Raw genomic sequence first — 26,065 nt, 5'->3', positions numbered from 1 at the left:
TAATTTTACAAAGTAAAGTTAGAATATGATATTTGGAAGTTGGAAAAATTCAGTACACAAGGTTTCTGTGACAACGGGGGAGTTCCTAAATGTAAGGAGTTATGGAGAATAAGATATTTAATACCCACCCTGCTCAGCGAGAAAGGCCCAGCAGATCCCCTCCACCCCCTCTCACTGCTGGGAGCAACTACCACAATTTAGTTCAATCCAATCTAAGATTCACTGGATCTGTAGAAGAAAGATTCTAAGATTCACTGGGTCTTTTTCAGGTCTTGTAACATAAGGCTTGTCCACACCACTCTGGTCCAGTTTCCTCATTAAGAAAGTGAGAAAACATCACATCAGTATTACCTACCTTGGAGATTTACTGTGGAACTAAAACGTCATACCTTCGAAAATATTTTGTAAACCTTAAATGCTACAAAGGACTGTAGCAGGGGAATTAGATCTTAGTCAACAAGTTAAAATTGAGTGCAATATAAATTACTTAGATGTTCCTTAAATTGCACAGGAGGGCAGTAAGATGCTCTCACTTAGTAGGCACGTGAGAACAAAGACCTTCTAAAGGAGAGCTTCTAATACACTCTCAGTAAAATTGCCACCGCTGCACCGTAACTTATTTTCCTCTTTTTCTGCGAATGCTTAACTGAATCTGAGTATCACATCAAGTATGACGCAACCGTTACGCTTCTACAGTTTATATTGGCAAGTCAAGAAATCTCTCTAGGCCTCTTTATCTAATGGTGTAGTTCAGCAGGATCATGGTTTCATCCAATATTTCATTTGACAAATATTTTCAGAGTTTACTATTCTATGTTCCAGGTTGCTACGCCTGGTTATCGTAAAAAAACACCAAGAAGACATGGTCTGACCACAAGAGGCTGGTGAGTGGTAAAGCAGTTTCAACTTGGCTTTGGGGAATCCTGGTTTTTTTTTTATTGCCTTCTGGGGAAAGCACTGAATGTTTAGAAAAGTTATGTAAAGTTACATTATTTTGTTATGAATACCCGCTACAATGCTACATCCGATGAAGATTAATTTATTTCCTTTTACTGTTTATGTTGCTAAATTCGTTTTTTTTTAAATCCTGGGTTTTTTAAATATTTTTTAATTTAAAAATATACGGAAAATTCGAACTGTACAGAATAGGCAGAATCAAGTTTCTTATTCCAGACTCCCCTTTTCCCACTCTGCACACACGACCTTCCCACCCACACCAGCCTCTTACTCAGAGGTAATCACTGGGTCAGTACTTCAGCACAGTTCAGGTGATCGCTAAGAGTCCAAAATTACACATCCAAGGACACAATCTCTGAATTTCATTTCGGTTCTAAAATTAAGTCCAAGTCTTTTGCAGCACATATTCTACAGAGTGTGCAAAAGAGATAGCCTCGCCTTGTCTAAAATTATGGTTGGTAAAGGGACAGATGAATGCACAATTAATTCAAAACTCCTTAAGGACAGAGGACAGGACTCATGCACTCCCATGGTAAGTAGTTTATTTACGTTTTGAATAAAGGCCACCTCTAGGATGTAAACACCATGAGAGCAGGAACTTCACCATGAAGCTTTCACTGCCGATATTGCCACACAATATCGGGATCACTGGGCCAAAGTCCCGACAGGCAGCGTAGACAGAAGCGGCCTGGAGCCCAGGGAGGAACGCCAACAGGGAGCATCACGTGACTGGCGCTCTCCAGCAAACGCCCTCCCTCCCCAGGCTTTGGAGCACCGGGTCCGCCCCAAGGGGAGGCCTCATCAATCCGCACAAGAAGTCAAATTTGGATGGGGCAGGCGAGGGACGTACTCCGCGGAGCAAGTCATCTCGCAGCGAGACTCGCACGGCTAGGTCCACTTATCTTCGAGTCTCTGGCGGTTGTCCCGCCCTCCCGGCCCTGGCAGGACGCTCCAGGTCGTAAGTGGGAGGGGCAAGGGCGCGGCAAAAGCGCGTGCGTATTGACGCAGCACGGCGACCACTCTGAAGATTGGGGCGGAGCTTTAGAAAGCTGATAGGGGTTGGCGCCGGTGGCGGTGTCCGGGGACCGGTCGGGAGAGGTCTTCAGTGTGCGCGCGCGCACCGCAGCCCTCCCGGTCAGACCCACGCGACGCGGCGTGGTGACGCCCGTGCGGCCCAAGGAAGGGGCGGGGCCAGGGCGGGCCTCCGCGCTCCTCCCGCCCCCTCCCGGTCCGGACTCTTCCCCCGCCTTCCCCCCCCACCGCACTGGGCCCCGTCAGTGCGCGGGTACCTTCGTCGCTTAGGATCGCGTCGGCCCGGCCCGGCTTAGCCAGCGGGCAGATGCCCCGAGCTATCCCTGCCGACGCCGCCGACTCGGCCGGGGGTGGTCTGGGAGGCGGGCGTCCGGCCCCGGGTCGCTGAGTGTGACGGACGGGGCCGGGCGCCGCCGCGTCGGCGGCACCGCGCGGACCATGTATTTCCTGAGCGGTTGGCCCAAGAGGCTGCTCTGCCCTTTGGGGAGCCCGGCCGAGGCGCCTTTCCACGTTCAGTCGGACCCCCAGAAGACTTTTTTCGCCGTGCTGGCCCCGGCCCGCCTCAGCATCTGGTACAGCCGAGTAAGTAGCGCCGCGCGCAGCCTCTGGGCGCTCCCTCCGCGGCTCCCTGGCACCGACCCGTGCTTGACTTCCAGCCGGTGCCCCGGACCCCAGCCCCTTCGCGCCAGACCCACTAGCTTTCACCGTCCGCGCTCTACTTCCAGCTACTCGGCAGCACGTACCGCCGGGTCCTGGCTTGTCCTGCGGCCGGGGCTCTGGGTTAGATGCAGTCGCTGCTGGCAAAAATCCCTGAGACTTCCCGTGTTGGACCGGCGGCCGAGCCCAGACTTGCCCTCCTTTCCCTTCCCCCGTTCCCTGAGGAATAAATTTGTTTAAACTTTACACAATTAGAAATCTGATCGCTGTTGCTTGCCCACCCTTGCTTTAAAGGCCGTTGTTTGGGACTTAGGGAAAGCCTTTTGAGGTTTACCCAGTGCCAGACTGTAGAGGCCTGTGATAACTTATTTCTAGCAGCTGCAGCCAGAGTTTTTCATTTTTTACTGAAAGTCTGGTTATTTAACTTCTCACCTCACTAGAAACATCTTCCCGCTTTAAGTCCAGTCCTTTCTGCTGCTCTTGGATTCTTTATTAGGGAAATGTAGGGCGGGGGGCGGTTAGTAGGAGCGGAAACTCAACTCAAATTTGTCCGCGCAGCTTCCAGGTATGTAACACCTGGAAGTAATAAGATTTGGTCAGAGCGTGAAACTGAGTTATTTTTCTGCTGGCTGTATTGAATCCTGGTTTTCCTTTTTTGTATCCGATTACCAAGGGGCTAAGAGAAGAAACTTAAAAAATATGTGGTGGATGGGATGCACCCTGTTTTCCGCGAACGCTGCTGTTCTTTAGGTCTGTCTATAAGAGCTACAGAATAGAGTAAAAAAGAGTTCTTGTTCTTTTTTTTTTTTCCCGAAGAAGGCAGTACTAATCGATGTCAGAATGAAATGTTTCTCCTTTCAAAGCTAAGTTGACCACGTGGAAATAAGTGTGATCTTGGCTTTATTAGAGCTATGTGAAATACTGGCTTTAGTTAAATTTGTTAAAACCCTTAAACGTCTGTCTGACTCATTGAATGGACTATAAAGTCCTTAACTATCCTTACACACAGCCTTGGTAAAAATGATGATGAGATTTAACTGTTTCTGGTTATCTTCTTTATATGACTATCATAGTTATGCTATAAATCAGACTACTGCCATTAAGTTTTTGGCTGATTTAATTTTCAGATGTTTATCAAAACAGGATGTTATAAAACTAGCGGTGTGACTATGCTGGCTGGTGCTTGATTGTTTTTTGAACATGCGTATTTTATCACTTGGTTCTTAGATGAGATACTAATTTATTTACATGTGAATGCCAACTAAATATTTTTTTCTTTGGGTGTATATAATTATTGTCTTTACAGAACATGTAGAAAAAATAATTAGAACTTGCATTTTAAATTGTCTCCTGACTCTAGTACTAATTTTATTGATGTAGCAAGTTGTAAAACCCACTTTAACTTGCCTCATCCCTAACAAGGCAGACTTAGGCAGCACTAAAATTAATATGAAGGATGAACAGACCAGAAGCCTGTAGGCTACTTTACTCCTTTGTGTAAGAAACACAAATCTGTTTCAGTTTTATTATGGATATTGTGAATAGTTAAGAGCATCTGTTTTTTGCTACATACTCCTTTCCTTCAAACTTCCAGCCTACACAAAGATACCTACTTTGTACAGAAGTCCTGGGGTCACTGCCATTAAAATCTGGTATGCAAAAAGGTTGTAGGGAATCTAGGCATTCTGAAATACGAGGTAATATGAAGTGCAGGAATACCTTAATGGGACGCTGCATGGTAATGTAAATTTATGAATGGTCAGCCTTGATTTCTGGCGTCAGCTTCCTGGCTTCAAAAATCAAGTATTGGACTGCTCTGATGGTGGACAGTGACTGCAACAGGATGTGGGGGGTACTTGATAATATGGGTAAATGTAGTAACCATAATGTTTTTCATGTGAAATTTTCGTAAGAGTGTATATCAGTGATACCTTAATAAAAAAAAATCAAGTATTGGACCAGATAATTTTAAGACCTATGATTATAAGTGGGTGAATGGTTAACAGGTGCCAGACTCCAGCTTCCAGTCTCCTCTTCCTAGGAGGTGCCTTTTTTCCCCACTGTCTGAAAGTTTTTACTTTGTTTATTTTAATTTCTAAACTTACTGAAACTGTGCAAGTTAAAATAAATTTAGGCTAACAAACTTCTTTTAAAAATGAAAACACTCTCCTAGGTAAATTGAATTGTCAGTTATTCCTTCATAATTTAGAGTGAATTGGTTTAAAATATTTGCGTGAGAACATGAAAGCTTTGATTTCGGAGAGATTGTACATGCAAATAGTTTTATAGAATTAAGTGAATTTTGAAGATCTAAAGGGTTTTTTTGTGGAGTTAAGGTCTTATAAAGCTGCTTGACAGCATTTGCAGACAGGGAGAGACATGCTTAAAAAGATGAGAGACCGTAACACTATTTGCTTACTTGAAATATTGTTAGGGATCTCAGTAAGTTAAAGTCACTTAGGAGGGATGCATTTTTTTATTTAAATTTTTTATTAAGGTATGATTGATATACACTAGGAGAGATGCATTTTTAAAAAGGGAAAACTAGCCTTGTGAAAGCAATGTGCATTTAGTAGTCTAAGCTGTTTTTTTTAATATCCAAAAGAATTGCTGTGTGTAAAATGTTGATTAGTCATGAGACTATGGAAATGTTAAAATAAAATCTCTAATAACAACTTGTGTACATTTTATGGGTCATCTGTTGAACTTTTGTGTACCTGTTGCAGTTCTGTTGTATACCTGAAGTAACTATTTAGAATCTCAGTGTTACAGTCATACATCTTTGAAATTTTTTCCTGACTCCAAATTTGAGAGATACAATACAGTGTTGTTTAGATGTGCTTATGAACAAGAGAGTTTCTGTAGATAGGCACTTTACTTTTTCATTTCATTTTTAATGTGAAGGCATAACATGATTTCAGTGTAACATGTTGATGTAAATTTGATTTCTCTGCTTTCTGATTCTGTTCAGGAGTTATAAAAACTACTCAAGAGTTTATGGTCATTCATTTCGGAACCCAAAAGGTACTCAAAAAAGGTTTGGTATATACATATGTTAGATTTGTGTGGTAGAGGTGTAACTTATTTCATGGAGCAATTGATGATGTATTTCTGCCAAGAGTATTATAAAAGGACTAGTTAAGCTTTGATGATGAAGCTTCTGTTTAAGGCGTGTTATGAGTTATGATGACAAGGGTGTAGTGTGAGATGAATTATATTTTGTACTGTACCAGAAAGCCTATAATTATTCCTTTAGTGTATTGCCTAATTGTGAATATGAAAGCCTACGTATGTGAACCATAAAATGATACCTTAGAATGCTGTAATTCTAGATTAGTTTTATCTCAATTTTCTGGTCATTGATTATTTCAAATGTGTAAATTACCTTCGGAAGGCTTTTTAAAAAAATGTCTCCTGTAAAAGATAGCATAAAAAAATAGTATATGAAAGTGATGAAAGGGGCATGTTACATGTAACAGAACATTCTTTCCAAAGATGGTAGTATGTAACTATGATGAATGAAAATGTTTTGAGTTATTACTGAGAAGGATGCTAATAAAAAGCTGAAAGAGGCAAATAATTACTGGATTTATTAAATAAATTGTGTCTTGAATAACCCAAATAGAAACTTATGTTCTTGTTGGTGTATGCTCATAATAGAAAGCAATTTGATAGATGTTCAAAGAAACAAGTTGTAGGATCAGGTGTATGGTTGTGTGATCTCAGGAAAGCCATTTCATTTGTACTTGCATTTTCCTAAATCTCCTATTTGTTACCTTTTTTATTACTGCTGCCTTCAGAGAACCTTTCTTATATCTCACGGCTTGGCAGTCTGTTAGAGCTTGCTATTGTTGGTTAAAGAATGAAGTTCAAAATCCTTAGTTTGGTATCAGAGACACTCCCCTCTTGGTGTACGCTCTTGCCCCATCTCTGCCTGTCAGAATATTATCCATCCTTTAGCTTCTGTTGAAATCCTGCTTTCTCTAAGTCATTCTTTATTTACTGTAATAAGAAGTCTTCCTTCCTTCCTTCCTTCCTTCCTTCCTTCCTTCCTTCCTTCCTTCCTTCCTAACTTCCTTCTTTCCTTCCTCCCATCCTCCCTCCCTCCCTCCCTCTCTCTCATTTTCTCCCTCCCTCCCTTTCTTCCTTCCATGAATTTAGGATATCTGGCCCATGTGTAGCACCAAATTTTTAAGGGTTTGATAATTGAAATATTTTTAAATGTTGACATTAATTTAAAAAATACGGTAATTCAGAAAAACTTAGGGTTATTTATATAGCTGAAGGTGAATAAAATACCTTATTACACAGTTCACATTATGTTAGAAAAGTACCAAGATACGGAAACACCCTAAGTACCAGTCAGAGGATGAATGGGTAAAGATGATGTGGTATATTTACACAGTGGAATAGTATTTAATCATGAGAAAGGATATCTTGCCATTTGCGTAACATGGATAGTCCTTGAGGGCATTATGTTAAGTGAAACAAGTCAGGAAAAGACAAATACTGCATGCTATTACTTAATATGGCATCTGAAAAAGCCATACACATGGACACAGACACTAAAATAGTGGTTACCAGTGGCTGTGGGATGGGGGAAAGAGGGAGACATGTTGGTCAAAGAGTACAACTTCCACCTGTAAGGTAGTAAGTCCTGGGGATCTAATGTATAGCTCAGTGATCATAGTTAATACAGTATTTTATACTTGAAAAATGCTAGGAGTAGATCTTAAATGTTCTCACCATGAAAAGGATGGTGGTTATATGATGTGATGAAGGTGTTAGCTAACACCATGGTGGTAATTGTTTTGTAAGATATGTGTATCAAATCAACATGTTGTACATCTTAAACTTACACAGTATTATAAGTTAATTATATCAATAAAGCTGGGGGGGAAGTACATAATAAAGGGCCCTACTTTAAATATTAGATAATCTGTAGTTTATTAAATCTTAAACTATTCTCTAGTCTTACAACCAGTTGAACTCTTAGCTACCAGTATGTGTTTATATTGATGTGGTCTATGGAAGAAAGGATCAGGCAAGCAAGAAGCAGTATAAACACATTTAAATGCATTTCACCCATCTTCAGGTTGATTGTGAATCATTGATATGATCTATATTACATAATTACATATTCTGAGTTTACTGTGGACTAGTTGCTTTATATCATGGGAAGCAAAATTTCCTGAACTTAGGTCCTGCTTTTACATGCCTTAGTCATGATTTTGCCCTGTCCTTATATACCTATCCAATCTGTCTTTTAAGCTTGAAATTTTCTTTCAAACCAATTTAATTTATATTTATATCTTTGCTACAAATGAAAGCTAGCACCAAATAAAAAGTTACTGTATGAGGGAATACAGTGAAACAATGTTATAAAAATCTAGTTTCGTGCCAAAGGCACTTGCCCTTTTCTTTAAATGGTCAGTTAGCAAATAGCTTGAGAAGTGTTTGGAAGTAAACTAGCACCTTATATAGCTCTCCTCCTTACCTAAATCAAAAGGATTGAAAAAGATTGGAAAATTTATTTTATCACCAAATGATTAACTGTTTAATGCAGTATTTGTCACCTAAAATGGTGATATAGGAAATACTACATTAAAGCATTCAATTTATTGTGAAATAGAGCATTTGTTATACATTTATCAAGTTAGAATAAAATATATTTACAATTTGAAAGTATCTAAAAATATTCTAGAATTCAGACTTGCCAAAGGCAGTTACTTAATTAAAAAGTTTTTATTGACCACCCAGAATCAATTGGTTGGAATCAAGGCATCTTACTTAAGTTCATTGTAATTGCCATTACTTTGAGTTGGTATCACAAACCTGTGTGTTTTCTCAAGTGATTTGCCTTATTTCAATCATAAATCACACATAAATTTATGTATGAAATTTTGTATATTGATGTATAGTAGATTTGCTGTGGTTTAATTTTCTAACAGCTTTATTGAAGTATGTAAATACATCTATTGTAAGTACAGAGCGATTTTTAGTGAATTTATAGAGCTGTGCAACCATCATCATAATCTAGTTTTAGAACTTTTAGAGCAACCCAGAAAGTACCATGCCCATTTGTATTCAGCATCTGCTTCCACTTCAGTCCTGGTAAACTATGGCTTGCTTTTTCTTTCTTTGGATTTGGATTCTCTGGAAGTTTCATGTAAATGTAATCATATAATATGTGGTGTTTTGTTGTCCTTTTTATTGCTGAATACTGTTACATTGTATAGCTATATCACATTTAAAAAAATCCATTTACCAGTTGATGGATATTTGAATTGTTTCTAATGTGGGGCTATCATCATTGTTGCTGTAAATATTTGTATACAGACATACCTCATTATGTTGTACAACTTTGTGTCAAACAAGTCTATCAGTGCCATTTTCCCACAGCATTTGCTTGCTTCATGTCTTTGTCAGTTTTGGTAGTTCTTGGACTATTTCAACCTTTTTCATTATTACATTTTTTATGGTTATCTGTGATCAATGATTATGGTTCATGGAAAGTTTAGATGAAGGTTAGCGTTTTTTAGCAATAAAATATTAAGGTATGTACATTTTTAGACACAATGTCATTGCACACTTAATAGACTGCAGTGTAGTGTAAACATACTTTTGTATGCACTGGAAAATCAGAAACTTCATTCAACCTGCTTTATTGCGATACTCACTTCATTGCAGTGGTCTAGAACCAAACACACAATATTTCCAAAGTATTCCTGTATTAGTCTTTGTGTAGATATATATTCTCATTTCTTTTGGGGAGTTAAACCTACGAAGGGTACTGTTAGGTTATATGTTAAATTTAGGCTGAGCTTTTTAGGAAAGTTCAAAACTGTTCCAGAGTATCAGTAGCATTTTATGTCTCAACTGGCAATATCTGAAGGTTTCTGTTTCTTCATATCCTTGTCAACACTTGTTATTGTCAGTCTTTTTTGTTACAGTCATTTTAGTGAGTTTGTAGTAGTATTTCATTGTGGATTTAATTTGTATGTTCCTAGTTACTAATATTCAGCATCTTTTCATGTGCTTATTGGCCATTTGTATACCGTAGTTATGAAATGTCTATTCAAATCCTTTGCCCATTTTTTTTTAACTAGTGTCTTATTGAGTTGTAAGAGTTCTTTATATATGCTGAATACAAGTTCTTTATCAGATAAATGATTTGCATATACTTTATCACAGTATGTGATCTGTCTTCAGTTTCTTAATGGTGTCAAATTTGTCCTTTGTTTTTCTTCTATGAATAATACTTTTTGTGTCTTATCTAGGAAACCTGTGACCAGTTGAAGGTCACAAACATCTTCTATTTTTCTTTTCTAAGTATTAAATTTGAGCTCTTACTCATAGGTTGGCCATCCATTTTGAGTAGACTTTTACGTATGGTGTGAAGTAAAGATCTATGTTTGGTTTTTTTTTTTTTTTTTTCAGCACATAGGTAACAGTTATTTTAGCACTGTTTGTTGGAAAGCCTTCACTATTGATTGCCTTGGTACCTTTGTCAAAACCAATTGACCATAAATGTGAGGGTTTATTTCTCTGTTTTCTGCTGTATTCTGTTGATCAGTATAGCCATCATCACACAAGCATCTCATGTAGCTATATAGCAAGTTTAGAAATTGGGTGGTAGAAGTCCTAATTTGTTTTTGTTTTCAAGTTATTTTGCCTAGTCTATATATTTTGTGCTTCTGGATAGATTTTAGGATCATTTTGTCAATTTCTACAAAGAAAACCTAGCTGTGATCTTCAGGAAATTGAACTAAACTTAACAGATTGATAGGGAGAATTGCATTTTAACAATTTGCAGTCTTCTAATCCATGAACATGCAGTGTCTTCCCACTTACTTAGATTTTAAAACTTCCCTTAGCAATATTTTGTAGTATTCAGTGTGCAGGTTTTCACCTTTTTAAAACTCAGTATTTTATTTATCTTTTATGATGCTGTCATGAATGTAATTGTTAATTCATTTTCAGAATTGTTACTGGTATAAAGATGTAAATTTGATTTTTGTATATTGCTGTTCTGCAACCCTGCCAAAACTGTTTATTCTAGTAGCTTTTTGTAGTTAGAATTAACAAATAAATTTAGCAAAAGTGCAGGTTGCAAAATCAACATGCAAAAATCAGTTGCGTTTCTTTTTCTTAAATGTGATGAATGTTTTAATCTTTTAACTTAAAAAAATTTAAGTACAGTTGACATACAATATATAAATAACATTGAATATCTGAAGGTGAAATTAAGAAAACAGTTCCATTTACAATACCATCAAAAGGAATAAAATACTTAGGCTTAAACTTGAGGAGGCCAAAGACTTGAATGCTGGAAACTACAAAATACCGGTGAATGAAATTAGAGAAGGTGTGAATAAATGGAAAAACATCCTAAGTTCATGGAATACTGCCTGAACCTACCTGCAGAGTCAGTATGATCCCAGTGGTCTTTTTTTTTCTTTTTTGCAGAAATAAAAAATCCATCCTAAAATTAACATGAGATCTCAAGGGACTCCATCAGTCTAAAGTTTTGATTATCAATTTTGTAGATCTTTTTGGTGAGCAAGCTTTTAATTTTTTTAAAAATTTTATTATTTTTATTTTGGTATCATTAATCTGCAATTACATGAAGAACATTATGTTTACTAGGCTTCCCCTTGCACCAAGTTCCCCCCACAAACCCCATTACAGTCACTGTCCATCAGTGTAGTAAGATGCTGCAGAATCCCTACTCTTCTTCTCTGTGTTGTACAGCCCTCCCCATGTCCCACCCACTACACATGCTAATCGTAATGCCCCCTTTCTTTTACCCTGCCTTTATCCCTCCCTTCCCACCCACCCTCCCCAGTCCCTTTCCCTTTGGTAACTGTTAGTCCATTCTTGGGTTCTGTGATTGTGCTGCTGTTTTGTTCCTTCAGTTTTTCTTTGTTCTTATACTCCACATATGAGTGAAATCATTTGGTACTTGTCTCTCTCTGCCTGGCTTATTTCACTGAGCATAATACCCTCTAGCTCAATCCGTGTTGTTGCAAATGGTAGGATTTGTCTTCTACTTATGGCTGAATAATATTCCATTGTGTATATATACCACATCTTCTTTATTCATTCATCTACTGATGGACACTTAGGTTGCTTCCATTTCTTGGCTATTGTAAATAGTCCTGTGATAAACATAGGGGTGCATCTGTCTTTTTCAAACTGGGCTGCTGCATTCTTAGGGTAAATTCCTGGAAGTGGAATTCCTGGATCAAATGGCATTTCTATTTTGAGTTTTTTGAGGAACCTCCATACTGCTTTCCACAATGGTTGAACTAATTTACATTCCCACCAACAGTGTAGAAGGGTTCCCCTTTCTCCACATCCTCGCCAGCATTTGTTCCTAGTATTTTCTATATTGTCCATCCTAACTGGTGTGATGTGATATCTCATTGTGGTTTTAATTTGCATTTCCCTGATAATTAGCGATGTGGAGCTTCTTTTCATGTGTCTGTTGGCCATCTGAATTTCTTCTTTAGAGAACTGTCTGTTCAGCTCCTCTGCCCATTTTTTAATTGGATTATTTGCTTTTTGTTTGTTGAGGTGTGTGAGCTCTTTATATATTTTGGATGTCAGCCCTTTATCGGGTCTGTCATTTATGAATATATTCTCCCATACTGTAGGATACCTTTTCATTCTATTGATGGTGCCTTTGCTGTACAGAAGCTTTTCAGCTTGATTTAGTCCCACTTGTTCATTTTTGCTTTTGTCTCCCTTGCCCATGGAGATATGTTCATGAAGAAGTCGCTCATGTTTATGTCTAAGAGATTTTTGCCTATGTTTTTTTCTAAGAGCTTTATGGTTTCATGACTTACATTCAGGTCTTTGATCCATTTCGAATTTACTTTTGTGTATGGGGTTAGACAGTAATCCAGTTTCATTCTCTTACATGTAGCTGTCCAGTTTTGCCACCACCATCTGTTGAAGAGACTGTCATTTCCCCATTGTATGTCCATGGCTCCTTTATCAAATATTAATTGACTGTATATGTCTGGGTTAATGTCTGGATTCTCTAGTTTGTTCCATTGGTCTGTGGCTCTGTTCTTGTGCCAGTACCAAATTGTCTTGATTACTGTGGCTTTGTAGTAGAGCTTGAAGTTGGGGAGCGAGATCCCCTCACTTTATTCTTCTTTCTCAGGATTGCTTTGGCTATTCGGGTCTTTGGTGGTTCCATATGAATTTTAGAGCTATTTGTTCCAGTTCATTGAAGAATGTTGTTGATAATTTGATAGGGGTTGCATCGAATCTGTATATTGCTTTGGGCAGGATGGCCATTTTGATGATATTAAATTCTTCCTAGCCAGGAGCATGGAATGAGTTTCCATTTGTTAGGGTCCTCTTTAATTTCTCTTAAAAGTGTCTTGTAGTTTTCAGGGTATAGTCTTTCACTTCCTTGGTTAGGTTTAGTCCTAGGTATTTTATTCTTTTTGATGCTATTGTGAATGGAATTGTTTTCCTGATTTCTCTTTCTATTAGTTAATTGTTAGTGTATAGGAAAACCACAGATTTCTGTGTGTTAATTTTGTATAGCCTTTGATTTTACTGATCTTAGTCTAATTTTCTGTTTTTTATTTTACTAATTAATTTTAAAGATCATTTTCTAAAATAAAATGATTTTATTCTTTTAAAGTTATTAACACCTGTATTATGGGTTTACTAATGGTTTGTGTTAGAGAATACTTGATGTGGCTTTGTAAAGAATATGTATTGTGCTTTTGGCAGTGTTCTCTAAATTAGGTTAAATTGGTGGACATGGTTCTTTAAGTCTTCTATTGGTTGCTAGTGTTTAGTCTGGCTGTTTCAGTTATTGATAGTGCAAATTGTAATCTCCAATTCTATTGTTGAGTTGTTCTTTTAATTGTGTCAGTTTTTGCTTCATGTGTTTTGGGGGTGTTTTATTAGGTTTGTGTACAATTTTAATTGTTATATCTTCCTTTAGTATTGACCTCTTTATCATTATTACATGTATCTCTCTCTACTGAGCTGTATTTTGTTTTATATTAGTGTTGCTACTACACTTCTCTTACCATTACCATGTGTGACATACCTTTTTTCATCATTTAATTTTCAAACTACTTACATCTTAGAATCTGAAGTGTGTGTTCTATAGATGGCATATATTTAGATCTTGATTTTTCTCTTATCTTTTTTTTAATCCAACTTGATAACCCCTGCCATTTGATTGGAGTGTTTAGTCCATCCACACGTAATGCAATTATTGAGGTGGTTGGATATACATTAACTGTTTTGCTATTTGTTTTCTATTATCTCTCATGTCTTTTGTTTACTTGTTACTCCTTTAATTGCTCTGATTTCTTAACCATACTTTTTTTAGTTATTTTACTAGTGGTTCCTCTAGCAGTTAAAATATGCATCTTATTACAGTGTACTTCAGTTTAATATTTACTTAATTCAGTAAAGGTCTAGCAAGTTTTCAGTCCCTTTTTTGCTTTCAAGTTTTTAATGTGGTTAAATATACATAACATAAAATTTACCATTTTAATAATATCTTAACGTGCAGTTCTGTGGTGGTAAGTACATTTAAATTGGGTGCAACCATCACCACCATCCATTTCCAGAAATTTTTCATCTTTCCAAATTTAAACTCTCTACCCAGTCTGCATTAATACTCTATTTCTCCCTCCTACTCACCCCTACCATCCACCATTCTACTTTCTGATTCTATGGATTTGTATTGTGAAAACAGAGTATTTGCCCTTAGTGATAGACTTGTTTTACTTAGCATGTCTTCAGGGTCTTCCATGTTGTACCAAAATTTGCTTCTCTTTTAAGGCTGAATAATATTCTATTGCATGTATATATATTTATCCATTGGTGTACACTTGGGTTGCTTCCACTTTTTGTCTATTGTGAATAATGCTGCTGTGAACATTGGTCTACGAATATCTGTTTAGGTTCCTTTTGCTTTTAATTTTTTTGGGTATATACCTCATAGTGAAGTTGCTGAGTCATATGATAATTTTGTTTGATTTTTTAAAAACTGATTTTTTTTGGAGATGTCACCATAATGTTTTTCATAGTGGCTACACCATTTTCCCACCAGCCTTACACAAGGGCTCCAGTTTCTCCACATTCTCACCAATACTTTTCTGGTTTTTTTTTTTCATAATAACCATCCTGATGGGTGCAAAGTGGTACATTCTTGTGGCTCTATTTGTTTCCCTAATGATGTGATATTGAGTACCTTTTAATGTGTTTATTGGCTATTTGTTTGTCTTCTTTGCAGGAGCATCTGTTCAAATTCTTTGCCCACTTTTAAATTAGGTTGTCTTTTTTTAAATTATAGGGGTTCTTTGTATGTTCTGAATATCATTCCCTATGTTATATATGATTTTCACATATTTTCTCCTCTTTATGTGAGTTGCCTTTTCACTCTGTTGATGGTGTCCTTTGATTTCTCACCTATTTTTTTCTTTGATTGCCCATGATTTTGGTGTCATGTCCAAGAAATCATTGCCAAATCCAGTATGTTGAGGTTTTTGCCCTGTGTTTTTTTTTACAAGAGTTTTATAATTTTAGCTCTTACATTTAGGTCTGTGATCCATTTTGAGTTAATTTTTGTATATGGTGTAAGATAAGGGTCAGAGTGTACTCTTTTGCATGTGGATATGCAGTTTTCCCAGTGCTATTTGTTGAAAAAACTGTTCTTTCCCCTGATGAATGTTCTTGGCACCCTTGTTGAAAACCACTTACGTATATATCAAAGCATAATTTTACTCATTGATAACGATGAACTTGACAATTTTACATACCTTTTTTTTCTCAGAAACATTTGTGCTTTTTTAAATTAAATATTATTGATACACAATCTTAAGATGGTTTCAAATACACAACACAGTGGTTCAGCATATTCACCCATATTATCAAGTCCTCACCCCCTCCAGTGTGGTCACTGTCCTGCAACGTAGTAAGATGTTAAGAATCATTAAGTGTTACATACCTCTTTTAAGTGGAATCATGTATTATTTATCCTTCTGTAACTGATTTCACTTAGTAAATGTCCTTAGGCTTCACCCAGGTTGCCACATCTTGTAAAATTTCCTTTTTTAAAGTGGTAAAATATTCTGTGATATGGACATACTACATTTTTTTATCCATTCATCTGACAATGCACATTTGGATTGCTTCCATATCTTGGTGATTTTGAATAGTGCTGCAGTGAATATGGGAGTTCTAATCTCTTCCAGAACCTTATTTTAATTCCTTGGATTAGATAACTCAGTAATAGAGGAGTGCTGGATCTTAATGTAGTTCTATTTTTAATTTTTTGAGGAGCCTTTTTTTCCATATTGGGTATGTGCACTGTATTACATTTCCAGCAGTTGGGTGCAAGGGTTCCAATTTCTCCACATCCTCTGTAACACTTGTCTTGATCCTGATAGGTGACATGACATGATATCTCATTGTGATTCTGATTCCATTTCTGTAATGATTAGCAATGTTGATCTTTTCATATACTTGTCAGTCATTTGTATGTCTTCTTTGGAGAAATGTCTTAAGTCTTTAGACTATTTTTTAATCATATTATTAGTTTTTTTTGTTGTAGGAGTTCCTTTAATGACTTTAGAAATAAACCCATTATCAGGTAAATGGTTTGCAAATATTTTCTTTTATTCCTCAAGTTACCTTGTCATTCAGTTGATGTTTCCTTTGTTGTGCAGAAGCTCTTCAGTTTGATTTGTTCCACCTGGCTATTTCTGCTTTGTTGCATGTGCTTTTGGTGTTATATCCATGAAATCATTGCCAAGACCAATGTCATAAAGCTTTTCCTTATGATTTGTTCTAGGAGTTTTATTTACAGTTTCCAGTCTTAACCTTTAGTACTTTAATCCATTTTGAATTGATTTTTGTATATGGTATTAGGTAAAGGTCCAACTTTATTCTTTTTCACGGTTATGCAGTTTCCTCAGCACATTTGTTAAGAGAGACTGTGGTTTTTCCACTGTACTTGGAACCCTTGTCAAATACCTGTTGACCTGTGTGTGTGGATTGATTTCTAGGCTCTCTACTGTTTTTCATTAGTCTTTGTACCATACTATTTTAATTACTGTCACTTTGTAAAATATTTGGAAATAACAAGTTTGATGCTTCCAGCTTTGTTTTCTCAAAATTGGTTTGGCTATTTGGAGTCTTTTGTGGTTCCATGTGAATTTTTGAATTGTTTTTTTCTTTTCTGCAAAAAAGTCCCATTGTGATTTTGAAAGAGATTGCACTGAATTTGTAGATTGCTTTGAGTAGTATGTACATTTCAACAATATTCTTTACTTGACATGTCTTTCCATTTGTTATATCTTTTTAAAGTTCTTTCATCAGTGAGTATTTTTCAGTTTTCAGTGTACAAGTCTTTCACCTCTAGTTGTTTAATCCTAAGTGTTTTACTACTTTATGGTGCTATTGTAAATGAGATTATTTTCATTTCCTCTTCAGATAGTTCACTGTTAAGTGTATAGAAATGGAATTGATTTTTGTATGTTGATTTTATATCCTGAAGTTTTACTGAACTTATTTATTACTTCTAACATTTTAAAAAATGGAATCTTAAGTGTTTTCCATATATAAGATGTTGTTTGCAAATGGACTATTTGGGTGCCTTTTATTTCTTTTTCTTGCCTAATTGCTCTGGCTAGGACTTCTAGGACTGTGTTGAAAAGTGATGAGAGTAGGTATACTTACTTGTTACTGATTTTAGTAGAAAATCTTTCAGTTTTTCACTGTTGGGTGTGATTTAGCTATGGGTCTTATGTTGAGATATTTTCCTTCTATTCCTAGTTAACTGCTGAGAGTTTTTGTCATGAAAAGGTGTTGAATTTTGTCACTTTTCTGCCTCTTTTGAGGCAATCATGTATTTTTATCCTTTGTTTTGTTAATGTAGTTTATCTTATTAATTGATTTTCCTATGGTGACACATTCTTGCATGCCAAGGATAAATCAGACTTAATTATGGTGTATAATTCTTTTTTAATGTGCTATTGAATTGGATTTTCTAGCACTGTGTTGAAGATCTTTGTCTATTTCATCAGATATATTGGCCTATGTGGTTTCTTTTCTTGTGGTGCCTATGGCTTTGCTATCAGGGTAATGTGGGCCTCATAAAATGAGTTCGAAAGTGTTCCTGCCTCTTTGATATTTTGGAAGAGTTTGAGAAGGGTTGGCATTAATTATTCTTTAAATGTTTGGTAGAATTTACCAGTGAAACCATCTGGTATTGAACTTTTCTCTGTTGGGAGGTTTTTGATCACTGATTCAAGCTGCATATTAATTACATGTCTGTATAGATTCCCTATTTCTTCATGATTCAGTCTTCGTAGGTTATGCATTTCTATGAATTTATCCATTCAGTGTTACTCAGATTTTTGGCATACAGTTGCTCAGTCATCTTTTATGATCACTTGGCATTTCTGTGTTATCAGTTGTAATGTCTCTTCCATTTCTGATTTTATTCAAGTTTTCTCTTTTTTTCTTAGTTAGGTCTAGCTGACTTTTTTGATTTCCTTTTCAAAAACCAACTGTTATGTTAATTTTTCCTGTAGTTTTACTGTATTCTGTTTGACTTATTTCTGCTCTTATCTTTTTATTATTTGGTTCTTTCTGTTAACTGGGCTTAGTTCTTTTTCTAGTTCATTGAGGTGTAAAATTAGGTAGATTTGAGATCTTTTTCTTTTTTTATTATAGCCATTTATCATTCTGAGTACTGTTTTTGCTGCATCCTGTAAATTTTGTTTCTTAGTTTTTATTTCAGTATATATTTTAATTTGCCTTTCACTTTCTCCCTTGACCTATTTGTTGTTGAGCATGTTTAATCTACACATATTTTTTAATTTTCCAGTTTTCTTTTGCAATTGAGTTCTATAAGTTCTATAATTGAGTTCTATAGTTTCACTCTACTGTGGTGAGAAGAAAGTTGGTATGATTTCAGTCTTCTTAAATTTGTTAAGACTTCTTTTTTGATGTAATATGTGTTCTGTCCTGGTGAACGTACCATGTACACTTAAGAAGAATGTGTATTCTGCTGTTTGTGGAATATTCTGAACATGTCTGTTAGTTTCATTTGGTTGATAGTGGTGTTCAAGCCTTCGGTTTCCTTATAGATTTTCTGACTATTCATTATGAAAAGCAGGATATTAAAGTATCCTATTATTGTATTGCTGTTTACCTCTGCATTCAGTTCTGTCAGTATTTGCTTTATATAGTTAGGTATGCTGAGGTTATATCTAACATGTATATATTTATATATTATATGCTTTGTGTATATATTTACAGTTATGTCTTCCTGGTGAATTTACCCTTTAATCATTATATAATATCTTTGTCTCTGGTGACAGTTTTTAATTTAAAGTCTATTTTCTCTGATATGAGTATATCCATCTGTGTTCTCTCTTACTTACCATATGCATGAGATACCTTTTTTCATCCTTTCACTTTCAGCCTACATATGTCCTTAAATTTAAAATGAGTTTCTTACAGGCAGCATATAATTGGGTCTTCTTCTTTAAATTCATTCAGCCACTCTATGTTTTTGGTCAGTGAATTCAACCTATTGATATTTAAAGTAATTGTCAATAGGAGAGGATTTACTTTAGCTATTTTTTTTTACCGGAATATAGCTGGTATACAGTATCATACTGCTTTCATACGTACAGCATAGTGATTTGATAATTATATACATAACAAAATGCTCACTCACCATAGTAAGTGTAGTTACTCTTGCCACCATACCAAGATATTACAGAATTTTTGGTTATATTGTCTGTGCTGTACTTCCATTCCTATGACTGGTTTACTTTATAGTTTGATGCTTGTACTTTTTATTCCCTTTAACTTTTGACCTACCTACCCCAACCCTTCTCCCATGGTAACCACCAGTCTCTTCCCTGTGTCTATAAATCTATTTCTGTTTTATTTGTTTTGTTTTCTAATTCCACATGTAAGTGAAATCATGGTGTTTTTTTTTCTTTACCTGGCTTATTTCACTTAGAATAATACCCTCCAGGTCCATCCATGTTACAAATGGCAAGATTTCTTTTTTATGGCTGAGTAACATTCCAGTGTGTGTGGTGTGTGTATATGTATATCCATTTTTTAAATACATTTATCTGTTAATGGATGTTTCAGTTGCTTCCATATCTTAGGTATTGTAAATAATGAGGCAGTAAACAGAGAAGTGCATATATCTTCTCAAGTCAGTGATTTTGTTTTCTTAAGGTAAATACCCAAAAGTGGAATTTCCAGGTGGTATTTCTATTTTAAGTTTTTTGAGGAACCTCCGTACTGCTATTCACAGTGGCTGCACCAATTTATATTCCCACCAAAAGTGGAGGAGGGTTGCCTTTTCTCCACATCTTCACCAACACTTGTTATTTCTTGTCTTTTGAGTAGTAGCCATTCTTACTGATGTGAGGTGATTTCTCATTGTGGTTTTAGTTTGCATTCACCCCAGATGACCAGTGATGTTGAATATCTTTTCATGTGACTGTTGATCATCTATAGGTCTTCTTTAGAAAATCGTCTGTTCGAGTCTTGTGCCCATTTTTTAATTGGGTTGTTTTTTGGTGCTGTATGTGTTCTTTATATATTTTGGATATTAGCCCTGTGTCAGATATATCATTTGTATATATTCTCCCATATAATAGGTTGGCGTTTTGTTTTGTTGATGGTTTCCTTTGCTGTGCAGATACTTTTTAGTTTGATGTGTTCCCACTTGTTTATTTTTTGCTTTGCTACCCTTGCCTGGCAGGATATGTCCAGAAAAAAATTGCTCATGCTTATGTTAAAGAGATTTTTGCCAGTGTAGAGTTTTATGGTTTCATGTCTTACATTTGGATCTTTAATTCCGTTTGAGTTTACTTTTTTGTATGATGTTAGTGATCCTGTTTAATTCTCTTGCATGTAGTTTTCCAGTTTTCTCAGCACCATTTATTGAAGGAGACTATCTTTCCCTCATATATTCTTGCCTCCTTTGTCATAGATTAATTGACCATATATGTGTGTTTATTTCTGGGCTCTTTTCTGCTCCATTGATCCACATATCTGTTCTTGTGCCAGTAGCATACTGTTTTAATCACTGTAGCTTTGTAGTATAGGTTGCAATCAGGGAGTATGATACTCCCAGCTTTGTTGTTCTTTCTCAAGATTGCTTTGGCTTTTCAGGGTCTTCTGTGGTTCCATATGAATTTTAGGATTATTTGTTCTAGTTCATTGAAAAATGCCATTGGTATTTTGATAGGGATTGCACTGAATCTAAATTGCTTTGGACAGAATGGTCATTTTGACAATATTAATTCTTCCTATCCATGAGCTTGGGGTAGATTTCCATTTATTTGTGTCTTCAATTTCTTTCATCAGTGTCTTATAATTTTCAGAATACAGATCTTTCACCTCCTTGGCTATGTTTATTCCTAGGTATTTTATTCTTTTGATGCAATTGTCAGTGGAATTGTTTTCTTGATTTATCTGCAACCTTGTTAATATATAGGAATGCAAAAGATTTCTGTATTACTGATTTTATATCCTGTACTTTGCTGAATTCAGTTATTCTGATAGTTTTTTTGGTGGAGTCTGTAGTGTTTTCTATATATAGTATCATGTCATCAAGTAGTGACAGTTTCACTTCCTTACCAATTTGGATGCCTTTATCTCTTTTTCCTGTGTCATTGCCATGGCTAGGACCTCTAGTACTGTGTTGAATTAAAGTGGTGATAGGAGGCATCTTTGTCTTGTTCTTGATCTTAGAGGAAATGCCATGAGCTTTTCACCATTGAGTCTGATGTTGGCTATGGGATTTGTCATATATAGCCTTTATTATGTTGAGGTATGTTTCCTCTATACCTATTTTGTTGAGAGTTGTATCATGAATGGATGTTGAATTTTGTCAAATGCTTTTTCAGCATCTATTGAGATGGTAATTTGGTATTCATTCTTCCCTTGTTAATGTGATATATCACATTGATTGACTTACGAATATTATACCATCCTTGTATCCTTGGAATAAATGCCACTTGGTTGTGATGGCTGATCCTTTTAATGTATTTTTTATTTCAGTTTGCTAATATTTTGTTGAGGATTTTTACATCTGTATTCATCAGGAATATTGGTCTGTAGTTTTTTTGTAGTATCTTTGTCTAGTTTTGGTATTAGAGTGATGCTGGGCTCATAGAATAAGTTTAGAAGTATTCCCTCCTCTTCTGTGTTTGGAATACTTTAGGAATGATGGGTATTAGTTTTTCTTTAAATGCTTAGTAGAATTCGCCATCTGGTCTTGGAAGTTGGCTTGTTGAGAGTTTTTTGAATACCAATTCAATTTTATTAATAGAAATCTGTCCAGATTTTCTCTTTCCTCCTGGGTCAGTTTTGGAAAATTGTATGTTTATAGGAAGTGATCCATTTCATCTAGGTTGTTCGATTTATTGGCATTTAATTTTTCATAGAATTCTCATAATTCTTTTAATTTCTGTTGTGCCATTTGTAACTTCTGCTCTTTCATTTCTAAATTTGTTTATTTGTGTCTTCTCTCTTTTCTTTGATATGACTGGCTAGTAAGTCTTGGTAAATCTCTCTTGTTTATCTTCTGGAGGAACCAGCTCTTGGTTTCATTGATTTTTGTTTGTTTGTTTCCTTATTCTCTATTTTATTTGTTTCTACTATGATCTTTATTATGTCCTCTCTGCTACTAACTTGGGGCTTTGTTCTTTTTCTAGTTCCTTTAGCTTTAAGGTTAGATTGTTTATATAAAATTGTTGTTTCTTGAGGTAGGCCTGTATTGCTGTAAAGTCTCTCTTAAAATCACTTTTTCTTCATGCCACATATTTTGAATAGCTGTGTTTCTATTTTCTTTTATCTCCATGTATTGTTTGACTTTCTGTTTGATCTGTTCTTTGATCTGTTGATTATTTAGAACCATGTTCAACTTCCCCATTTTTTTTTCCCAGATTTTTTTCTTGTAGTTGATTTCTAGTTTCATACTATTATGGTCTGAAAAGATCCTTTCAGTCTTCAATTTATTGAGACTTGTTTTGTGTCCTATATGTGATCTATTCTAGAGAATATTCCATGTAAACTTGAGAAGAATATACATTCTGCTGCTTTGGGGTGGCATGTTCTGTGTATGTATATCAAGTCCATCTGGTCTAATATGTCATTCAACACCACTGTTTCCTTATTGATCTTCTGTGTGATCTATCTGTTCATATAAGTAGGGTGTTAAAGTCCCCTGCTATTATTGTGTTACTGTTAATTTCTCCCATTTTTCTCTGTTAACATTTGTTTTATATATTTAGGTGCTCCTTTGTTGGGTGCATTGATACTTTGAGTTTTCATATTTTCTTTTTAGATTTATTTCTTTTTATACAGTGTGCTTCATTGTCTCTTGTTACTTTCTTTGTTTTGATATCTATTTTGTCTGATAAAAATATTGCTACTCCAGTTTTTTTTTTATTTCTGTTTGCATGGAATATCTTTTTCTATCCCTTCAGTTTCAGCCTTTGTGTGTCCTTAAGTCTGAAGTGAGTCTCTTGTAGGCAGCAAATAGCTGTGTCTTGCATTTTTATCCATTCAGACACCCTTCCATTTGATTGTTGTATTTCATTCATTTGCATTTAAAATAATTACTGATATTTATGTACTTATTGCCATTTTGTTAAAAGTTTCCTGGTTGTTTTTGTCATTCTCTAGTCCTTTTTTCCTCTCTTGTTCTCATGTCTTGTGCTTTATGACATTCTTTAGTGTTATAGTTGGGTTCTTTTTTGTGCTTCTTGTATACATTTTGGGTTTGTGGTTATCATGGGGTTCTTAAATGGTGCCCTATGAATATAACAATGTATTATCTGATGGCCAGTTACGTTCCAGCACATTTTAACAGGACTGCATTTCTTACTCCTCCTCAGTGTTCTATGTATATATCTTTTTCAAACACCTTTTAAGTGATTCCTTAACTAATTTTTGGATGTAATTGCTTTTGCTATTTTTGTTTTTTTGACCTTCATAGTACCTAAGTATTGATCTCCTACCTATTCTATATGATTGTTTAACAGTGGAAATTTTTCCCTTTAATTTCTTATTTCTTTTTAGGATCTTTTCTTTTCCTCATAAAGAAATCCCTTTCACGTCTTTTGTAAGGCTGGTTTAATAGTGGTGAACTCCTTTAACTTAGGTTCATCTATGAAGCTCTTATTTCTCCTTCAATTCTGAATGATAACTTTGCTGCTAGTTTTTTTTTTTTCCTTTCAGCACTTTGTATATATCATGTTCTTGCTTTCTGACTGATAGAATTTCTGCTGAAAAGTCCACGGATAGCCTTATGGTATTTTCCTTATACATAGTTTGCTGCTTTTCTCTTTTTGTTTTTAAAATTTGCTCTATGTCTTAGATCTTTGACATTTTAACTATGATGTGTCTTGGTGTGAACTTCCTTGGGTTCATCTTGTTCAGACATCTCTGGACTTCCTGGACCTGGATGACTGTTTCCTTCCATAGATTAGGGAAGTTTTCAGCTATTATTTCTTCAAGTTTTCTATTCCTTTTTCTCTCTCTTCTCTTTGTATTTTTTTTACATTTTCTTTTTTTTAATTTTTTTTATTTTGGTATCATTAATCTACTAATACATGAGGAACATTATGTTTACTAGGCTCTCCCCTTCAACAAGTCCCCCGACAAACCCCATTTCAGTCATTGTCCATCAGTGTAGTAAGATGCTGTAGTAGAATCACTACTTGTCTTCTCTGTGTTGCACAGCCCACCCCATGCCCCCCGCCACATTATACATGCTAATCATAATCCCCTTTCTTTTTCCCCCTCCCTTCCCACCCATCCTCCCCAGTCCCTTTTCCTTTGGTAACTGTTAGTCCATTCTTGGGTTCTGTGATTCTGCTGCTGTTTTGTTCCTTCAGTTTTTCTTTGTTCTTATACTCCACATATGAGTGAAATCATTTGGTACTTGTCTTTCTCCGCCTGTCTTATTTCACTGAGCATAATATCCTCTAGCTCCATCCATGTTGTTGCAAATGGTAGGATTTGTTTTCTTCTTATGGCTGAATAATATTCCATTGTGTATATTTTACCACATCTTCTTTATCCATTCATATACTGATGGACACTTAGGTTACTTCCATTTCTTGGCTACTGTAAATAGTCCTGTGATAAACATAGGGGTGCATCTGTCTTTTCAAACTGGGCCGCTGAATTCTTAGGGTAAATTCCTAGGAGTGGAATTCCTGGGTCAAATGGTATTTCTATTTTGAGCTTTTTGAGGAACCTCCATCCTGCTTTCCACAATGGTTGAACTAATTTACATACCCACCAGCAATGTAGGAGGGTTCCCCTTTCTCCACAACCTCACCAACATTTGTTGTTGTTTGTTTTTTGGATGGTGGCGATCCTTACTGGGGTGAGGTGATATCTCATTGTGGTTTTAATTTGCATTTCTCTGATGACTAGCAGTGTGGAGCATCTTTTCATGTGTCTGTTGGCCATCTGAATTTCTTCTTTAGAGAACTGTCTGTTCAGCTCCTCTGCCCATTTTTTAATTGGATTATTTGCTTTTTGTTGAGGTGCATGAGCTCTTTATATATTTTGGATGTCAAGCCTTTATCGGATCTGTCATTTATGAGTATATTCTCCCATACCGTAGGATGCCTTTTCATTCTATTGATGGTGTCCTTTGCTGTTCAGAAGCTTTTCAGGTTGATATAGTCCCACTTGTTCATTTTTGCTTTTGTTTCCCTTGCCTGTGGAGATATGTTCATGAAGAAGTCGCTCATGTTTATGTCTAAGAGATTTTTGCCTATGTTTTTTTCTAAGAGTTTTATGGTTTCATGACTTACATTCAGGTCTTTGATCCATTTTGAATTTACTTTTGTGTATGGGGTTAGACAATGATCCAGTTTCATTCTCTTACATGTAGCTGTCCAGTTTTGCCAGCACCATCTGTTGAAGAGACTGTCATTTCCCCATTGTATGTCCATGCCTCCTTTATCATCTATTAATTGACCATATATGCTTGGGTTAATGTCTGGAGTCTCTATTCTGTTCCACTGGTCTGTGGCTCTGTTCTTGTGCCAGTACGAAATTGTCTTGATTACTGTGGCTTTGTACAAAATAGGGCTTGAAGTTGGGGAGGAGATCTCCCCCATTTTATTCTTCCTTCTCAGGATTGCTTTGGCTATTTGGGGTCTTTGGTGGTTCCATATGAATATTTGAACTGTTTGTTCCAGTTTGTTGAAGAATGCTGTTGGTAATTTGATAGGGATTGCATTGAATCTGTATATTGCTTTGGGCAGGATGGCCATTTTGATGACATTAATTCTTCCTAGCCCATACATCCTCTTTGGAATTCCTCATCTCTGGTCCTATTTTAGATTTTCTATCCCTT

General features: G+C 36.0%; 1 protein-coding gene across 4 annotated transcripts in view; it reads left to right on the top strand.

Moving 5' to 3' along the window:
• The first annotated feature begins 2,012 nt into the window (after positions 1 to 2,012).
• Positions 2,013 to 26,065, top strand: part of RIC1 (RIC1 homolog, RAB6A GEF complex partner 1) — a 127,791-nt gene continuing 103,738 nt past the window's right edge. For 3 of the 4 annotated variants that reach the window (XM_073228567.1, XM_073228565.1, XM_073228566.1), the window contains exon 1: positions 2,013 to 2,571. In XM_073228567.1, the coding sequence (XP_073084668.1) occupies positions 2,428 to 2,571 (144 nt within the window). In that variant the 5' untranslated portion in view covers positions 2,013 to 2,427. The remainder of the gene's footprint in view (positions 2,572 to 26,065) is intronic. The other variant, XM_037019021.2, reaches the window with a different exon arrangement.

This window comes from Manis javanica, chromosome 2 (assembly GCF_040802235.1).
Source record: "Manis javanica isolate MJ-LG chromosome 2, MJ_LKY, whole genome shotgun sequence".
NCBI lineage: Eukaryota > Metazoa > Chordata > Mammalia > Pholidota > Manidae > Manis > Manis javanica.
Note: the sequence above shows the minus strand (reverse complement) of the source record. Positions and strands in the feature narration are given on the sequence as shown.